The sequence below is a fragment of the Eutrigla gurnardus genome (assembly GCF_963514095.1).
Source record: "Eutrigla gurnardus genome assembly, chromosome: 6".
NCBI lineage: Eukaryota > Metazoa > Chordata > Actinopteri > Perciformes > Triglidae > Eutrigla > Eutrigla gurnardus.
Window position 1 is genome coordinate 14,895,741 of NC_139920.1, and position 19,371 is coordinate 14,915,111.

The window sequence follows — 19,371 nt, forward strand, 5'->3', positions numbered from 1 at the left end:
CAAACATTTCCTAAGGGGCCCGTAACTCAAATTTATTTTGCAGGAAATCATTTTAGTTTTTTTGAGGCCACTTAATTTGCTAAAGCATATAATTATAACTGAGCCCACCATTGCACTTACTTTAAAAAGGCAACTTTACACAGCCGGTAGCTGTCTTATAATATTAGAAAAGTCCATTCGGAGGCCTTCACAAGTCAACTACGCTCTCCACATAATTTGGCTGCCTGTTTTGAATTTCACACCCTTGCCTTTTGTGCCCCGACCCGGTCTTTGAATAAACTGCGATGGAGGAAATGAGCTCAGAGTTTAGCCCTGCACTCCGTGCACCCCAAACTCTCCTCCTCCCCCTCCTTCCTTTTGTCTGCCTCCCTTTTCTGCAATCATTAGTTGAGATGTGGCACTAGCCACCGGCAGTATTTTTAATGCCCAATGTGTCGTCTACTAAACAACCATTAAGAGAGGCCTGTTGGAAGAAAGTGGCAATTTCCTATGAGAGCGTTGGTGTCGCGCTGCATTTCTTCCCCCCACGGCACCGACAGAACCACAGTCTAGACTGTGCTAATGGTTCCACATTTAACAGGCCTCTTCTTCTGCTTCACGGAGGGAGAGAGAGAGAGAGAGAGAGAGAGACAGAGAGAGAGAATATAGCAATATAGTGGCAATATCACAAAAAAAAGAATTGTCAGATATGAGAAGATACATGATAAACAGACTTTTTCTAATAGAACGTTGGTGTTGTTCTATGCCTCCAAGCAGAAAGCCCAAAAGTAGAGAATTACAGGAACTTGGTTGTCATGGGTTGTATGCCGTCGTCGATTCCTGTCCCTACATCAGCTTTTCAAATCCCTAAATGGTCCTTATGGATCAACATATTAATTCATTCACACTGATTATATTTTACTTTCTCAAATTTTCAGAAATGTGCATAAACCTGCACAATATTTTGATGGCAACATAATTTCCTTTTATCTGAGAATCTTCTTTAAACGTTGGTCTCCTGACTCTCTTTCCGTGCCGTCACATGTTCCTCGTGGGTTTATTTTTTATTTTTTTCTAATGTTACTCTGCTTCATGGCTTTTATTTTCCTCTCATCTTGTTATGTTGCCCCCCACTACTTTGTTGCGTCTCTACACCTGCTCTCTCTGATCATGTTTTCCTCTCCGTTCTCTTGACTTTGATCCGTCTCTCTCCAGCACTCACTCCCCCTCTACACTACATCGGGGCTGCAGTAATAGGAGATCAGTGTTCCAATGAAAGCCACTAATCAACACTAACCTTCATTTAAAATGTAATCTGATATTAACCACATATGCCCTTTTTGGAAATTGGATTTCACATCTGAAGGACAAGGGAGGGGTGAGGGGGGGGCGGGTGAAGTTGGCTCTACAACAACATTCAAGGCAAGATTAAGTGGGTCGCCCTCCAAGTCCAAATGACTCATTTCCATTCAGTGCCAAGGCGTCGACCGACTGAACTTAAAAGTCAAGAAAGAAACATGTGAAAATGGACATTGTTAAACATCCCTTTTCTATTGAGAGATGCCTGGATATTTTTAAACGTGTTTTAATAGTTGATGTTGTTTGTCCTCTCGAACATGTTTTAATGTTCAGGATGAAAACTTAATTTAAATTATTGGTATTATTTACCAAGTTATATTAGCTGATTTCCATTTCTCACCCACAAACATATCACTCAAATCACACATTACTCACGGCCATGAAACATCGTGCTCCAGTTCTCAGTGTGCAACGTGAGGATATGCAAAATCCACACATTCATATATTCACACGTTTATTATGGAGACATGCGTACAAACAACCGAACACACATTCTCCATCATGCATACACAAAAATATGTAACCATCCTCACATCTACAGTACTTACACATGCCAACCCCTAACCCACTTTAACTCATGCATGCACTAATGCTTACTATGCAACTTCCATCTCCAAATAACCCACGTGTGGTAATTGTGACCACAATGCATGCCGGATGAAGTGTTTCTCTTCCTGCTCATTGCGAGTGATGCGTTGCTTTATGGACTGGGTTGACACCGTGAAAGGGAAATAATTGTCAGTGACCTGGGAATTTATGAGTTATATGTCACGCAGGTCCATCAACTTGTTTTATCCATTTAATTCACTTGACGTGTCATACTAGCCCTCTGAGGCGGGCTGCACGTGAAAGGATTCATCTGTGGAGATGGTTTTAGGACAGAAAAACTGCCTTTTTAGAAGCTGTGCAGAAGAGGGATGTTTTTTCTCTCTTCTTTTTTCTGTAATATTCAGGGGAAATACTTCACACATGTAAAATCTTGACTATTCTCTGTCATTACAAAGTCAAAGAAAAACCTCAGAAAAACAGTGTTTTTCCATGGAACCACATCGATTCACTTTGCAAGCTTGGATCAATCTCATCATGACTAGGGTTGGGCATTGTTTGGATTTTACCGATTCCGATCCCGATTCCGATCCTCTGTTTCGATTCCTGTTCTAAACGATTCTCGATTCCGATTCTTTGAGGTGCAGGTCAACAGGTCCAGTGTTGCCACAGTTACTTTGAAAAGTAGTACTCTTGACTTCACTTAACTTAAATAATTGTTTGCATATTGTAATGGCAGTAACATCATGAATGAACATTTTATGAATATTGAACCAGCATTAGAGCAGCTAGGAGTGTTTTTATGAAGCCAAGGATGAGCACAGTCCTAAAGTATGAGCGGCGTGAGGACAAAGGGAGGGGACGGGGCCAGCAAGCAGCGAGACATTTCTCCACTAAACACTCTCAAGAGAGACTCCGCTCGCATTTCAGCACAGACTGAGTTAGCAGGAGCTCCGTGAAATCGAGAACTCGTCTTGTTTATTCACACGCTGCGCCTTTTCACCGTCACCGGGCGGGACCGGCTCGTTTAATGTGGTTGTGCCATGCTGCGACTCTAAATGTTTTTTCCAGTTTGACGTTGTATTCTTGAAAGTAGACAACACTTTGTTGTTAACACAGAGTGTACAACGAACCTTTATGTTGCCGTCTTTTGCTGAGATGAAGTCGAAATAATGCTTGTATTTCCAGCTGGAAAATGCGTATCTCTCCCCCTCCATTGTTTACGTTTCTGCCGGTATAGCCGACTACACGCGACCGTCCGAAGGTGTCGGCTAACATACGTCACCGCCCCGAGACGCACGAAGAAAGCAGATATTTTTTTTTACTGACAAAAATAGTAACGCACCGTGTATTTGGATAAGTAACTTTAATCTGACTACTGGTTTGGCAATAGTAGCACGTTAGACTACCCGTTACTGATCGTTCTATCGCGGAGTCTCCGCACGCCGGGCGGAGTAATACAAACAAACTAGTGTGAGCGGAGTAAAACAAACAAACTAGTGCGGACATTTAAGAACCGAAAAAAAAGGATCGCAATTCCAACAGCTTCCTATTTGGAACCGGATCTCGATGCCCAACCCTAATCATGACACACGCCACTAGTAAACAGGGAATGCCACACATTTGTGGGGAGACAGAATGGGAAATGGCGACATCCTTGCATGTCCATGCAGTTCCTGATGCATTTTTTTATACGTTACTGATGACCATACACACTTATATACTATAGTATTACACACTTATATACTATAATATACTAAAGTATACAAATAAACTTACCTTAAGGCAAGGCAAATTTATTTGTAATGCACTATTCATACACAAGGCAATTCAAAGCTCTTTACATACATTACCTACATTAATATCAGAGACATAACAATTAAGTAAATTATAGAATTCAAATAGAATAAAACCGTAAAAAAGTGCAATTTAAAAACAATAAAACAAGCCTGTGAAAATAAGACCACTGTTGGTAACGAGGTTAATGAGCGTCACCATGACGATATGAGCCACTGCAACAAATCAAACCAGCATCAGACTAGCGAAGTCCTTACAGGTCGAATAATTGGCTGATCCACAGATCTGTGGTTTGGTATGTATCATTGATGTATAAGACAACTGGGCTCCCCTGCCTCCTGTCCTTCGTCGACTCCAGTCGTTTCTTCTTTTATAAAGAATACAGCACTGGAAGCAAAACATTTCATTCATACTGCATGCAGTGAAATTGGAGGAGATTAACTATTCACCCACTACCAGATTACCGCTTACAATCATTTGAATTGGAATTGCAGACACTGAAATTAGAACAACATATTCATTATGGGCTTCTAGAGGGCTACCCACTCCACATCGCTTACAACATTGGGATACCTGCAGTACATACTAGTATGACATGCTTGTGTTAATATTTATTTAGCTTAGTGAGTGAACAAATGAGAATGTTTAGCTCCCAAGCCCCGTTTGATCCGATTCCAACCCAATACCTCTGGATCTCTTCCTATGAGTGTGTCTCTGGAGTATCTTCCTCTAATTGCCTTTGTCCCTGCACTGATATTCTCCCATGAGTGACCAATATCTGACCCCACCTCCCCCTACATCTCTCTATTTCCATTTCTGCTCTATTCCATCTCTTTCCCGTCGATACCCATCCTCTATTTTTCCCCCCAGTCTCATTTATCGTCCATGAATCGAGGTGAATCCAGGTAACCAAGTCTGTAAACAAAGACATAGGTTTGAGACATGTCAATGCTAGCTGCCTGGCATATATTAAGTATAATCTGAAATAAAATTTCTTGACTATGATATGGTCTCTTACAGGCGGACTGAGTCAGGCCAGTACTCGGTTGTGTATTGATTCAAGGGATGTCTTGGCCCTGTTTTTACTGCCAAGCGATAAAAGTTTACTGTTCTCAAACAGCCACTCACCAATTTATGGTGCAACCTCGTGGCTCAGACTTGAGTTTAATTATGCTATTTCACAGACGATCAGCTGTTATGGACCCCCTGTTAGTTAGACATTATTGATGATGTGTCAGACACATGCAAGAAATAAGTTTTTAAGGTTCATTCTCTCTTACTTAGATAGAAAGATACTATGGTATCCATTTTGGTTTGCAGTAATTGTGGAGACACTTGGTAGCAGTGCAGAGTATTTGGGGCATTCATAATATTCCAGCGATCCACTGTTCTCTGGCTGTTTGAATAAAACGACAGTGAAGCATGGGGCTTCATCAATCAGCACGGTGCTGTCTTGGGGTGCAGGGGAATGCAGTGGACCTTTAAGCATAATGCTATGGTAAATCATCCATAAGCTTCCATTCAACACGTGCCACATTAGCACATACGCTCCTCCCATGTACCTTTTGTTTTGACGTGCCATCTCACTGTGGCAGACAGTGACTTGAAAATGACTCATTACCTCCCGGCCTCATATGCACACCTCGTGATAAATAAATTACCTTAACATTAGGCTGTGGGGCTACGAGCCTTCTGAATCAATCACCCAGAAGGCTAGCTTTGATGCTAGGCAGGGAGCCTGAGAGTGGACCCGATGCCACGCTACAATGCCCCGATTCCCTCCCTCCTTGTGAAGGGAAATTAAGATGGTAGTTAATCAAAAGTTCATTAGCATACAGCTCCTTGCTCAGTCCACCTCTATACCCTGCTCATAATGGACATTTAGGCAGCCAGCGTGGGGGGAATAACAAGTCTTTACCACTTCTGGTTGTGGCCTCATTTGAATTAAAAGACTACTACATCTTCCTCAATGTGCCAAATTACTTTTCTGACCCCAGGAACAGCAACGCCAATTTAAATTCCACTGTACAACTCCCAAAATACATAAAAAAATGTTCTTCTTAAAATAAAATCCACAAAACCATATTATCTCACTTCACATTTAATTCATATGTGCACAGGTGCAACCTGCTCCATATTAACAAGTTGACCAAATACTCTTAAGATTTTGATCTGTAGCCAGTGCATACTCAGCTTGCCAGCTCAGTTAACGCTCTTAAAAAAATTGTATTCATGCAGTTTGCGTAAGAGCTAAAGATCTTTTTATGGTTTCCACTCAGAAAAATCGAACTTTAGTGCAGCATTTAGCTAACTGCACACCATTATGTGCTGTATCAAAAGCAGAAGATAATCACTTTAGTGGGTTTTAATGTGTTCAATACAAACACACAGCATTACTAAGGTAACAGAGCATTTGAGCATTACCTTTTTTTGTTGGCTAAATCTATTGAGGTCCATACGCCTGTTATACGTCCTAGAAATGGAAGTTGAGGGAAAACATCTCACCTGGTCATCTGGCCAACTGTGTTTGTCATGTGTTCAGTGTAACCTGGATACATTTGCTGATTGCACATGCTTGGTTTGACACTCATTGGATAACGTACACACTCACCTCGGAGCTACCGTGTCCAACCACCATCTCTTATTGCTTGTCGCCGAGCAGCTCCACTGGAGCATGGGGCTACCATCAGTTCCTCAGCTGTTATTCACTGTTGGTCTTGGCAGCAAGCAACGACCCGGTGTTTCTTTCGTTTTGCCCCTGGAGTTATATAATATAGTAGTGAATTCAGTTAAACACTTATGACAGTGAGCTGAGACAAGGATATATAGCTATACATACTTCTGGCTATGTGTACATGTAAGTTAGTGTACCCACAATGAACACATACGTGTGCAGTTGTGTTCACAACATGCATCTACTGTATACTCATGTGTTCAAAGTTGCCAGGTCATCATTTGAGTATGTTGTACCTCTGTATACTTTATAAAGATGCAACCTTTCCATATGTTTCTGCAGCGAGAGTGCTCTTGACCTGAATATGAGCATTGTCTGCAATACCTCTGCAGGAGCAGCTGTGTCCTCAGCTCACTCCCGAATAAGGCCATCAATGCTCCTCAGTGCCGGCTCGGCTGCTGGATACACCTGTCAGCATTTAGTGACAGCGGGACAAAGAGAGAGGGCAAATCTGTGCTAAGCGCTGACTTTAAAAAATCTTGGCAAAGTACCTTTTACAACACCTTCATTATCAACAGCATTGCCATCTGGGTCAGAAAAGCAAAAAACCTTGAATCAGAAATGCTTGAGATGATTCTTTCTTCTCTTTGACTTGGATTGCGTTCTGGTGCTAAATTTATATTGCAGTGGCTGTGTTTAAATGGGATTTGCTGAGTTTGCGTGATCTAGACGTTCAGACTTACTGGATTTTCTATAGTTGGCTTTTTTTCTTTGTGCAGACTCAGTGGCTGTTGATCATGTTAATTACCTTCATGTGCTTACACTTTATTCAAAACAGACTGCTTTTTTTCCTACAGTCAATGCGAAGCACATCTCTTAGTGTGCACATAGCAATTTTCTCTGTGAATGGTCTGCAATACTCTGGGTGACTGACGCTGCAAATAAAAAAAACTTTTTTAGACATTATGAATGTATGCAAGGCACTGCTATCGTATAACTGAATATTGTGTATTGAAGGCCAACTGAGAGCAGCTGAGCAGACATTTAATAGATGCATAATATTGTTTAAATATATAATAATAGAAAATTGGAACTGTCCTTCCCATTTTGTGGACTTTATTACCCCCGGGATGAAAATCATCTAATTGATTTTGTCATAATCAATGTCAATGGAGTTCTCTGTTGTCCTCGCACGTCTGTTCAGTCATTTGATTGGCAGCTGATCCATGACTCCGCCTTTCTCCGCAACGAGGCCCCGAAATGGTCAGTCAGATTAAGTACATAGTTTTAACCCAGCTGACAATCACTCACTTTAGTGCACTCCACCCTCCTGCATGGGTGTGTATTAGAATAAGAAAGTCTCTGACACACACACACACATACACACACACACTTAGAGTAGGTAAATAATGTGTTACATGAGAGCAGTGTATTACGTACTGTATCTCCAGTTTGTAGTAGTCCGACAATCTACTACCCTCCTTCCTAACATTGACACAATGGGCTTTTATTCCTTGAGGCCATTGGAGGTCGACACCTGCAAAACACAGGAAAAGAAACTCCAAAATGTCCAGTTCCATAGACAAATAAAATGCAAGCAGCCACACTTTTAATAATGTAGAACCTGGCAACGTAGACCACATAATAGGAGAAAATCCTGGCAATAACTATCAAGGCTGAAACCCCCAGCGCCCATGAGAGGCAGCATTTGAATGGCAGTGATTTATTTGGGACTGGAAAAAAAGAAAAGAAGAAGAAAGAAAATAAGAAAGGAATAAATAGAGAATGAGACTGAAATGGCAAATCCCAGAGGAACTATTGATCTGTGGCTGCAACACACACACATACACACACACTCAAACACTCAGGCTGGTTGCCAAGACGCAAGCTGGTGGTCAAATATGTATAATTGATAGAGTTGAGTTTGACACAGTGCTGTAATGTAATCTGGGGCTGTAGAGTCCCTATGGTGTGTGTGTGAGAGATTGAAGGCGAGGGGGAGGAGGGACAGGGATTTGCTGCGGGGACTTAGTGTAAATTTGATGTATTGGACGGCTGTATTTTTCTCCCTGCACCAACCCCACGGGCTACACATGTAGGAACAATGGCCTTCTCTGCTGTAATGGGCTTCCACCAAGAGGGACCACTTTCTCACTCACACCCAATCTCTGTGTGTGTGTGTGTGTGTGTTTGATAAACTCACTTAATTTATGATTTACACTCTAAAAATACATTTTAATGAAGTAAGATTTCCCAATATAAAGAAAAACACTGTGGGCCCTAGTTTCGTAGACCAGGCGCAGTCAGCTTTCAGCGCACCTGCGCCGCGCCGACGGGGTGTGTCCACCTGGACTTTGCAAGTTTCGTGCACCGCGCAGGCTCGCGCAGGCACACCTCCCGTCTCGCCCACCGGCGCAAGTGGGAAAGAGGGAGGAGAAGAAGGCGTGAGTGGGAGACGAGGAGGAGACGAGGCGTGGACTGGGATTAATACAGCCGATTCAGATCTTCACCAATCAAATGAGCTCCTCTCCTCTCCTTTAATGCGTTAGGGGAGGTTCAGTGCAAGTTCCGTCACTTGACAACCCGATGACAGAAGCAGCGCCGCCGCTCCCACCACGCGCATCACGCGCTGTGCGTGCGTATCATAATAATAACAATGCCGATATTATAAAAGAACAGGAGAGAGAGAGGGAGATGTTTTGATGTTTTGATGAGAGGCTGAGTTTCCGTTACGCGTGCCATCCGCCTTTGATCTGACGTCAGATGTGACGGGACAATCTATATAGATATAAATTCACGTGTTGATTCAATTAGTTGCATTAAATAGTGTTTGTTGTGATTATGTATTGCATTTAAATGTGCCTGGAACTGTGGAAACCTGCCTGTGAGGTCTCGGTGACGTGTACGCACTGCGCGCCGTCAGCCAAACTTCCACTCCGCCAGCTGTAATTCGCCTTGAATGAATGGACTTTACTTGCCCCTTGCGCCGAGAGTAGACCAGGTTGGAGCTGGCGGGCTTTCGGCGAAGTCTCGGCGAGGCTTTTTGCCACGAAACTTCTGCTACGCCAAGCTGAATCTGTGACGCCTCACCCTTCTGCGCCGCCACACCCATCTTGGCGCAGGCGATCCACCAAACTGCCAAACTGACGGTGCGCAAGGCTGCGCGGGTCGAAACTTGCATTACGCCGCCACCCTCTGCCGCCCTGCACTGCGCCACGAAACTAGGGCCCTGTATGTTTGCTGTCTGTATTCTATTGTATTTCAGTTTTTACGTTCTGTTCACTGAAGTGATTTGTTTATTAATTGTTTCTAATCATTTTGATCGTTAATTAACTCTAAGGGCCCTAGTTTCGTAGACCAGGCGCAGTCAGCTTTCAGCGCACCTGCGCCGCGCCGACGGGGTGTGTCCGCCTGGACTTTGCAAGTTTCGTGCACCGCGCAGGCTCGCGCAGGCACACCTCCCGTCTCGCCCACCGGCGCAAGTGGGAAAGAGGGAGGAGAAGAAGGCGTGAATGGGAGACGAGGAGGAGACGAGGCGTGGACCGGGATTAATACAGTCGATTCAGATCTTCACCAATCAAATGAGCTCCTCTCCTCACCTTTAATGCGTTAGGGGAGTTTCAGTGCAAGTTCCGTCACTTGACAACCCGATGACAGAAGCAGCGGCGCCGCTCCCACCGCGCTCATCACGCGCTGTGCGCGCGTATCATAATAATAACAATGCCGATATTATAAAAGAACAGGAGAGAGAGAGGGAGATGTTTTGGTCCGAGAGGCTGAGTTTCCGTTACGCGTGCCATCCGCCTTTGATCTGACGTCAGATGTGACGGGACAATCTATATAGATATAAATTCACGTGTTGATTCAATGAGTTGCATTAAATAGTGTTTGTTGTGATTATTTATTGCATTTAAATGTGCCTGGAACTGTGGAAACCTGCCTGTGAGGTCTCGGTGACGTGTACGCACTGCGCGCAGTCAGCCAAACTTCCGATCCGCCAGCTGTGATTCGCATTGAATCAATGGACTTTATATACGCCTTGCGCCGATAGTAGACCAGGTCGGAGCTGGCGAGCTTTCAGCGCAGTCTCGGCAAGGCTTTTTGCCACGAAACTTCCGCTACGCCAAGCTGAATCTGTGACGCCTCCCCCTGCTGCGCCGCCACACCCATCTTGGCGCAGGCGATCCACCAAACTGCCAAACTGACGGTGCGCAAGGCTGCGCGGGTCGAAACTTGCACTGCGCCGGCTGCGCCACCCTGCGCTGGTCTACGAAACTAGGGCCCTAAGTCATTAAGTAATTAATCAAGCAAATATTACAGTCACAGTTTTCAGCTTCGCAAATGGTAGAATTTGGTGGTTTTCTCAGCTTTAGATCATTGGCATCTGAACACCTTTTTGCTTTTGGGCTTTCAGCCGGGTCACTTTGAGCTCAATCAAAAATAATGATTGGTAGATGAATTTCTAACTAAAATAAGCAGCCCATTCTTGTCTTTCATGTCTCGATTTGAGTGTATTTTCTCGTCTTTGTGTTTCAAATCTTTTTTGCTTTTTGTGTGTGTTTTCCTTTGCTTTGTGTCTGCCTGACAGTATTCCTGCTTCTTTGTTCCTTTGTCACTGTGTGTCTAGTTTAATTGCAGGCCTTTGAGGGAGAATCGATTGGAGCAACAAGATAACTAAGTTATCAAACTGTTTCATTGACTGACTGTCCTCTTTCTCTCTATCTTTCACCTCCTCCCCGTCTCTTCCCCATTTCACTCTCCCCGTCTCTTCCATCCACTCCCCCTAACTTCTTCATCTGCTATCCACTTTCCTTTTCCTTCCCTGCCTTCCCTGCCTGCGCTCTCTCTCCCTCTCTCTCCCCCTTGCTGTTCCCCCACACCCTCACAACAGGTCGGCAGACCTGTCCACCGGAGAAGTTTGATTGCGGAGGGGCTGCCAGCAAATGCGTTTCGTTGTCATGGCGATGTGACGGAGAGAGGGACTGTGAGAACGGGGCGGATGAGGAGCAGTGCGCTGCAGGTGAGTTTGTGATGGAAATGTGAAGGGAGACAGGAGGGAACTGAGAAGCCAAAGGAGATAGAACAGTACAGCGTCAACTTTGGTGGGCTGTCACTCACTGTGGGTAAAAGTCTGAAAAAGTCTAAAGGAAATAGTCTACATATGAAGCTTTGAACTTTACACTCTTATGTACATTTCCTGTCATGACTGGAAATAGTTTGCAGATTTGCAGATGAACAATCCAGTGTTCTCATTACAGTCTTCATTCCTGCTTTGTGATTAGTGCATGTTCTCTATTTGATTATACAGAATACACATCATCAGAAATCTTCTTTTCATCTGAACAACTGAACATGAAAAATAATAATAAATAATAAAAAATAATTGAGAGCAAGTAGCATTATTAAACAGATGAGTTTTATAATGCTTTTTGCTCTCAATATTTAATATATTTAATATATTAAGTGCATATAACACTGAATATACTGATACCCTGCAAACTCCTGCTGTAAAAAAGGTGAAAATATATAGAAATATGTGATGTGGGAGGGAAAAATAACTTAGCTAAAGGTCTCACGTGATAATACTAGAAATACAGTATTTATATGACACATTTCAGTCATAACTGTGTTGCAGGATGCGTTTTGACGGATGTTTTCCATCCGACCGTGGAGTGATCAATCCTCAATTCAAATCTAAAAGAATCCTATAAAAAATCCACTCCAATATTATTTTACCCAACACGGGGTGTGCCTAGACATTTTCTGTACTTCTTCTCGTCCATCACATGGGTCAACAAGCATTTCTATCTATTTTGTCATGTGTCCAGAGATGCCAGACATCATTTGTTTTTCCTCCCGTCAAGCTCGTCCTTGTTCTTGGCTGATGCTCCGTGAGCTGAAAATCTAACACAAACAGCAGGGATTTGTTTTTGTCAAAGAAGTTATAAAGTGCAACACTTGGGCGTTTGAGGCCGTGGTGGCACAGTGTTTTCACAGTTAAAGGCATGTGGTGCACCCACATTGTACAAATGGGTTGCCATTAGGTATAATATTACTTAGATAAATCATATGCTGATGTGTTAGGGGTTGGTTAGGGGCTGATGAATCGTAGCCAATCCCATTTGCTCCCGTCGCCTCCTTTTAATACCAGTGTGTTCTCTAGCATGTAAACACACAAAGATAGAGCCCGCAGTCTCACTCTCAAACACAGATTCTCACACAAACGAATGGTTATTCTGCAAAACATGTTTCTCTTCATGTCTGTCATGGTTTCAATCATTCTGCAAGATTGGACGCCTTCAATACTCAAACACGTTATAGGAAACCTATAGAACAGTTTTTGTGAACAAACCAAAGACACGCTCGCAACCTCACGTTGCTTCATCTGTGACATGCACCCGCACACGCGTGTTTAGTCATATACTGTACGCTCACAGCGCATCATCTAGCCTGCATCCTCACAGCTGGCATCAAAGCTGTAAATAGGACATTGATTTTCATCAGCGTAAACATCTGGCCCACAGCATTATCGATTCCAAACCTGCACACACAGCATTTACTTTCTTCAAAGAATATAGATTGCATGTCATATTTTCCCTTCGCTAAACCTTCGCCTGGATTGACGGAAAGCAAAACCACTTTAGATGTCCTGACATATCTGTATGTGTGTCTGGATGCCTTTGTGAGAGCAAGTGTGACTTTCAGACCTTCAGAGTGATTATATTATTGTGGAGTGATTCTGGCCAGTTGTTGTGTAAAGGGGAGAGTGACTGTAGCATGAGAGAGTCCTCATAAGAATAGAACTACAAGGTGTGTGTGTGTGTGTGTGTGTGTGTGTGTGTGTGTGTGTGTGTGTGTGTGTGTGTGTGTGTGTGTGTGTGTGTGTGTGTAATGCATCTTATTTTCCATAACGTTGCCTTCATCCCTCAGGCACTGTGACATTCATACATTGTCGAGCTGTAAGTGATGCACAGAATGCATGTATGTACACTGGAAGGACGTGCACTTACATGTATAATTAAGGACACACACGCTCCCGGACACTGTTAAATTCAATCTTCCCCTTATGTGCACAACCAAAGATATGTAAAATAGAGAGAGTGAAACTACCGTTTAAATTGACTTTACTAAATGCAGAGGCAATTTACAAAGGGAAAAAAATCTGATACAAATTTTAATTAATCTTAATTTCGAGCTGTGCAATCTCATCACTTTGAACACCCTTCGAGTAGTATGACAATCTCACAACTATCTACAAAAACACACTCATGTATTTTAATTACTATTTTAAGACATTGCTGTTAGCAGCATTGTAAACACATCAGATTGCCACGTGTTAAATTGTTAAAAAAGTTGTAAATGTGTCCAAAACGGTTGAAGGGAATTGGAAAAGGAATTCATAATGCAGGTTTGGTAAAAATCTTTAACGTATCAAAAGTTGTAAAATCTTAATAATCAGTTCTTGAAGTAGCCCAGTTTTGCTAATATGTGTTTTAGACATTCAGACAATATATTTACAGTATTTTCTTCAGCAGATTCAGACACATGACATTTGTAATTTGTCTCATTTTTTCTTCATTTCAAAGGTTGTATTGACATTTTCTTGACAGGTGGATAGAAACATGTCTTCACTGCCCTTTCCGTCTCTGTATTCCCTCCGCTGTTGGTCTTCACTTCCTCCCAGTCGTTCATTCATCTGCGTTCTGAGTGCCGGCTGCCGGTACACAAAGTGATCACATTAGGGATTTTGTGGCCTTGACCTTATGAAAACAGCAGCCGCTGCTGATTTAGTCATGTAACCCAAGATCTCTGCTATTGTTTACACACATCTCTATCTCTCTGTTGCACAATATTAACGGCATAAAAACAGTGTTTCCATTCTTCTTTTCACACTTTTCATGTTCTCATTTCCTCACACGTTCACAAACCATATATTATTTCCATTGACTTTCATCCATCTGACCTGTGATTATCTATTGTTGATTCTCTCTGTAATTAATACAGCTGTGGAATATTTCGTGGAAGCCTTGATGATAATTGATTTCCTGCTTTATGCTTTGAGAGTGAATGTGTGAGTGTTATTGGGGCCATAATGATCTATAGAGATCAGCTTTTGATCTATCATTTAAAGATGAAGGTGGCAGTGGTGAATATTAAGTCCATGGAAGACGACTCGGTTATCTGAGTTCACACATGAAAGTCCACGTTAAAAGCCACACAATGGATCTATTAGCTCTGTTTTTATTCTAGATAGCAAAGTTTAAGTGGATTCTCAGTGATCTATAGCCTTTCCAAAAAATTAAATTGAATATGCAAAAATAATAAGACTAAAGGCCTTTGACCACTGAGTCCATTTTTTCCCCCACACATTTTTTTTAATCCGTCAAACGAGAAAGTTCAGAAACCTTGCACACTGAGTCCGATGCGTTTTTAATACATATTCACAAGACAAAAATAAACGTCATACAGCAGTGAGAGATGATTGTCTGTGGTCGTCTCACTTCTTGAAAAAAAAAGAGCTATGTAACGGTCAGATCGCGGAGATTAGTGGTACCAAATCAAGTGTGATTGCAGTACCAAATGGCTCCACCTAGTTTAGGTGCTAATGTTGCTGGCAAAAGATTTCTAGGTATCAGAGAATCAAACGATGTTTCCACTGTAACAAACTCGGTAGCTCCAGCTGCATGCTGATATTTGACCTTGATATGAAGCCAGTTTTTTATTGTTCAGTTGTAGAAATTGGAAACACAAGTTGATCGGTCACAAACGATCGGTTGACCCCAACAAAGGTCAGCGCAGCACGAGTCCACGTACAGCAAATGATATTTTGTATACATGTGAATAAATAATAAGTAAATTGACTGGTTGATTAATAAAGAGGCTGACTGACTGGATGCCCTCGAGCTTATCAGACATCAGACAAAGTCTTCACAATATTGAACGGACAGAATAGTAACTGCATCAGAATATATATAAACACCACAAACATGCTCATGCAATATATTATTCCATGTCTTATCTAAGTTTATTAAATTATTTGCATTTCATTTTCTCACTTTATGTGTTTTAGTTTATTAGTTTGTCATTAATATTACAGTCTGAGAAGAGTAATAGTGATGAAGCACAACACACAACAGTGAAGCTCAGACGAAGATGAAGAAAAACACCAAGCTTTGTAAATGAAAAACAAACAGCATGTAATAAAAAAGATAATATATCGGCTTTATCAATCTACCTCCGTCACTCTTTGTATTTATTAAAACAGAAGGAGGTTTGGGTAGCACACATCATCATCATTCTGTGTATTATTCTTGGGGAAATTGATTTATCCTTGATGTTACAGACCCAACAAAGAAACGAAAAGAGTATTGTATTTAGAGATAACAAAGCACAGCTACGGGACAAAGCGGTTGGGAGAAGAATACTGTATGAATAATTCAGCCCGACAGGCTTCCTGGTAATAATTTAACCCCTAAAATACCTTAGTGATATCTGCTGCTCCGCCCCCTTATAATTCCTCCATCACCCTCTTCCTCTGAGCTCCTCTGCTGTCTCCCTCCCTCCCTCCATCCCTCCCTCCCGCGGAAGCTCCGATTGGAGTAAAGCAAGTGTTAATTAGGGCTGCTAATTGAGCATATCCCAATGTTGAATAAAACATGCATCCAGGAAGAGAGGCCCTTTATTTCATTTAGAGGAGGCCTCTGAAGAAAGTTTACAAGCCTTTCATTTATGTTAATGTGAAATCATGTTTGTGTAGGCGCACAGATGCTGTGTTTGCATGCTTCAGGATGTGTGTGTGTGTGTGCGTAGGTAAAACTCAATTTTAAATGTTTGCGTAAGGTGGCACTGACATGACTGATGGTCTCCCTTATGTTTGCTCAATATCAATTTAGAATTTTTTTTTTGACGTGACTTTTATTAAAGCAAAACTTAATGGAAAAGTCCTCTTTACCTGCTCAACAATCAACTTCTCATTTCAACAGCTTGGACTGTTTATATTAATACACCATATAAGTGTGTAAGTGTGTGTGTGTGTGTGTGTGTGTGTGTGTGTGTGTGTGTGTGTGTGTGTGTGTGTGTGTGTGTGTGTGTGTGTGTGTGTGTGTGTGTGTGTGTGTGTGAGAGAGAGTCTGTTGAGGTGCTGAGTCAGCAAGCACCTCAACTTGATGAAGTTTACCATAAGATGACCAACACTTAAATGAGAACGCATACTCGGATGAGGTCATTTCCCCCCGTGCCACTCACTGTATATACATGATGGACATGCTGAACATCTGTCCCACGTTGGACTCTGGACGGACAGATTTAGGCCAAAGGACAGTCTTACTGTGTGTTATTCCAATTTGCAGCTTCAGCTCCAAATCCTCCACAGACCAACATCTACATGTCATTTAATGTTTCTTTGACAGACGTATGCAGATTCATAATGTTTCGGTCTTACCTCAAAAACAAAACTCTAATCACACCTGGATTTAAGCCTCCAGATGTGGAATCAGCCCCCTTCCTTTAGGGTCTGAATGTTTTCACACATTTTTAACAAAATATACATTTCGTTGTTGCTGTTCTTTGATTCGCTCAACTTGATGTAGGATGCAACATGTTTTGTAGTCTAACACTTTCAACAGACACTTATACATTCAAAGTGAACCTTGGCCTGTGTCCTTTCTGGACGGAGGCTTTGAAGTTGCTGTAGTTATGAATGTGATGTCTTTATAGCCATTTAAAGACAACAAGTCAAGGATGTTCTCTCTCTATGTCCACTGCAATGGCAAAGAGTAATTTTCTCCACCTTCAGTGGCATGTTACCGCGGACAGAAAGGGGGAAACGGAAACAGAGAGACGGGCGGACAGTAGTCGGAGAGGCTCCTGGGGGCCCTGGAGACCTGTTGCACTTTTCACATCAGCAACAGCAAGGGGCCACTGGATCGATGCCCACCAGGGATGTGTTAGTTGGTGTTTTACGGGGAGACAGTGTGTGAATGCTGCATGTGTGTTATTCCTGTAGGAAGTAGCAGGAGGGCAGTAAATAAAGTGACACGTTGAGTGTTTTATGTGTCTTCTACACGAGGAACATACGGTACAACACATGAACTTGCACACGCACATTTAAACCTGCATATCCCCTCCTCATCTACACACATATCCAGCTCGCCGTGGAAAACAGTAAATGTAGCTCCTATTCCTCTTTTTGATAACAGATCCAAAAGGATAAAGTAGATTCCACTCACTTAAAAACAAAACCCACAGTGTGGTATGTGAGTGCATGCGTGTGAACATTTGTGTATGTGGATTCCCCTCTTTTATCTTGCTTCTCTCACATTTCCGCTGGAAGTGGAGCCTCCATACATAGACAGAGAGCGGTCGCCTCTTGTCTCCGAGTTTCCCCCCATTACGTTCTCCTTCATTTATAATCCTCTGACTGCTCTGGCTGTGTGCGTAGGTGTAATGTAATGGAGCGCCACCACACATGCAGGCTCGCCGCGCACCCAGAGGCGTTTGTACTCGCGTCGTACTCCGGCAGATAGCTTTAAGAACATTACTCACTCCTCTTTCACCCTGCAACCCGGTCCCCTTCCCCTGCACACATACACTCTTCTCCCACAGGGTTTATTTTATACAGCCTCTTTTGAAAAGACGAGAAGCACATACTGTCATTCTGACCTTTCTTATTAGCTATGAGCTGCTTGTTACAGCTGCAAATAGTAAACTAGTTAAAACGAACCTACTATTAAAAGATTATGTACTGCAGTGCTACTGAACTGTGAACACATCATCATTTTAACAGATGAAACTCATAAAGCACGATTCATCCACATTCTCAAGTTGTTCCGCGTCTACTTGTGCCGTTTTTTATTTGAGTTATGCAGTAACTGACTGTTTTTATATAATACTGTATGTCTGCAATGATCACTTTGTCAAATCTTAACAACGAAAAATATACTCAGAAAACTCTGTGTGGTGTTTTTAAAAAGATGACAGACATAATCTAAAATATGGGACAGCCTGGCAGGAGGGTGGAAATATGTGTCTTCCGGGAAGTGATGGCTGTTATTACAAGTTACAACCCATCGTAATATGGAGGAAGAAAGCATGGCTTTGGCCGCCGAGAGTGAACATAATAAACAACCGTGCCATCTGACGTGGTGATTATGTCATTATCATGCATGGTAAAACGCAGGATTGCATGTTTATTGTGGCGATGTAATCATCACACTAAATCACAATGACCCTATTTCTAATGTATTCATGGATTTACTACCTCACAATCATTGGGGTGAATGCAATTAGTTTCCAGGCAGGCATGCAGTGTGTGTGTGTGTGTGTGTGTGCGCCCATGTGTTTGTGTGTTGCATGGGAGCGGGCGGGGCTACCGGTAGGATTTACGACGGTGGAGCCACAAGCATGGAGTGATGGTCCGGTCACATTCTACGTTTAATGGCTGGAAAATGCCATGAAATATGACATGTGTTTTGACCAATGGCATCCGCCACGCACGTTATGTCAGTCCACGCGTACGTGTATATCGAGACACACACGGCCATTCGTCACACACCACCTGCACACACACAATACAGTACATTCAATCTGTGATTGCTGGTGAGATGCTTAATAATGAAGTCTGAGCCACTGTCAGATGGCTTCGTGATTGAGCTATTGAAATATCCTGTTCAATTCAGTATGCTGTGCCCGTGTGTGTGTGTGTGTGTGTGTGTGTGTGTGTGTGTGTGTGTGTGTGTGTGTGTGTGTGTGTGTGTGTGTAATCCCCATAGTCCCCCACTAATAATGAAGGTGGTTAAGAGAAAGCCTCTCCCTGGTGTACACCAATCAAGTTACAAAGAGAGCTCAGTCTCTCAGTGAATTTTGTGGCATTTTCCTCCTCATCTAAGCTGCCATTCCACTCGGATTCCCTCGGCTCCGCTGTCACACTGCATTGAGGTCGTATTTTCAGACTCGGCTTGATGCGTTTTTACCCCGAGCAAAGACAACCTAACGAACGTAGGTGAATAGAAAGTCTC

The 19,371-nt window shown here is 42.6% G+C and overlaps 1 protein-coding gene across 5 annotated transcripts in view; it reads left to right on the forward strand.

Moving 5' to 3' along the window:
* lrp8 (low density lipoprotein receptor-related protein 8, apolipoprotein e receptor) overlaps window positions 1–19,371 on the forward strand; it is a 153,389-nt gene that overhangs the window by 88,971 nt on the left and 45,047 nt on the right. For all 5 annotated transcript variants that reach the window (XM_084011034.1, XM_084011031.1, XM_084011030.1 and 2 more), the window contains exon 4: window positions 11,247–11,375. In XM_084011034.1, the coding sequence (XP_083867160.1) occupies window positions 11,247–11,375 (129 nt within the window). The remainder of the gene's footprint in view (window positions 1–11,246; window positions 11,376–19,371) is intronic.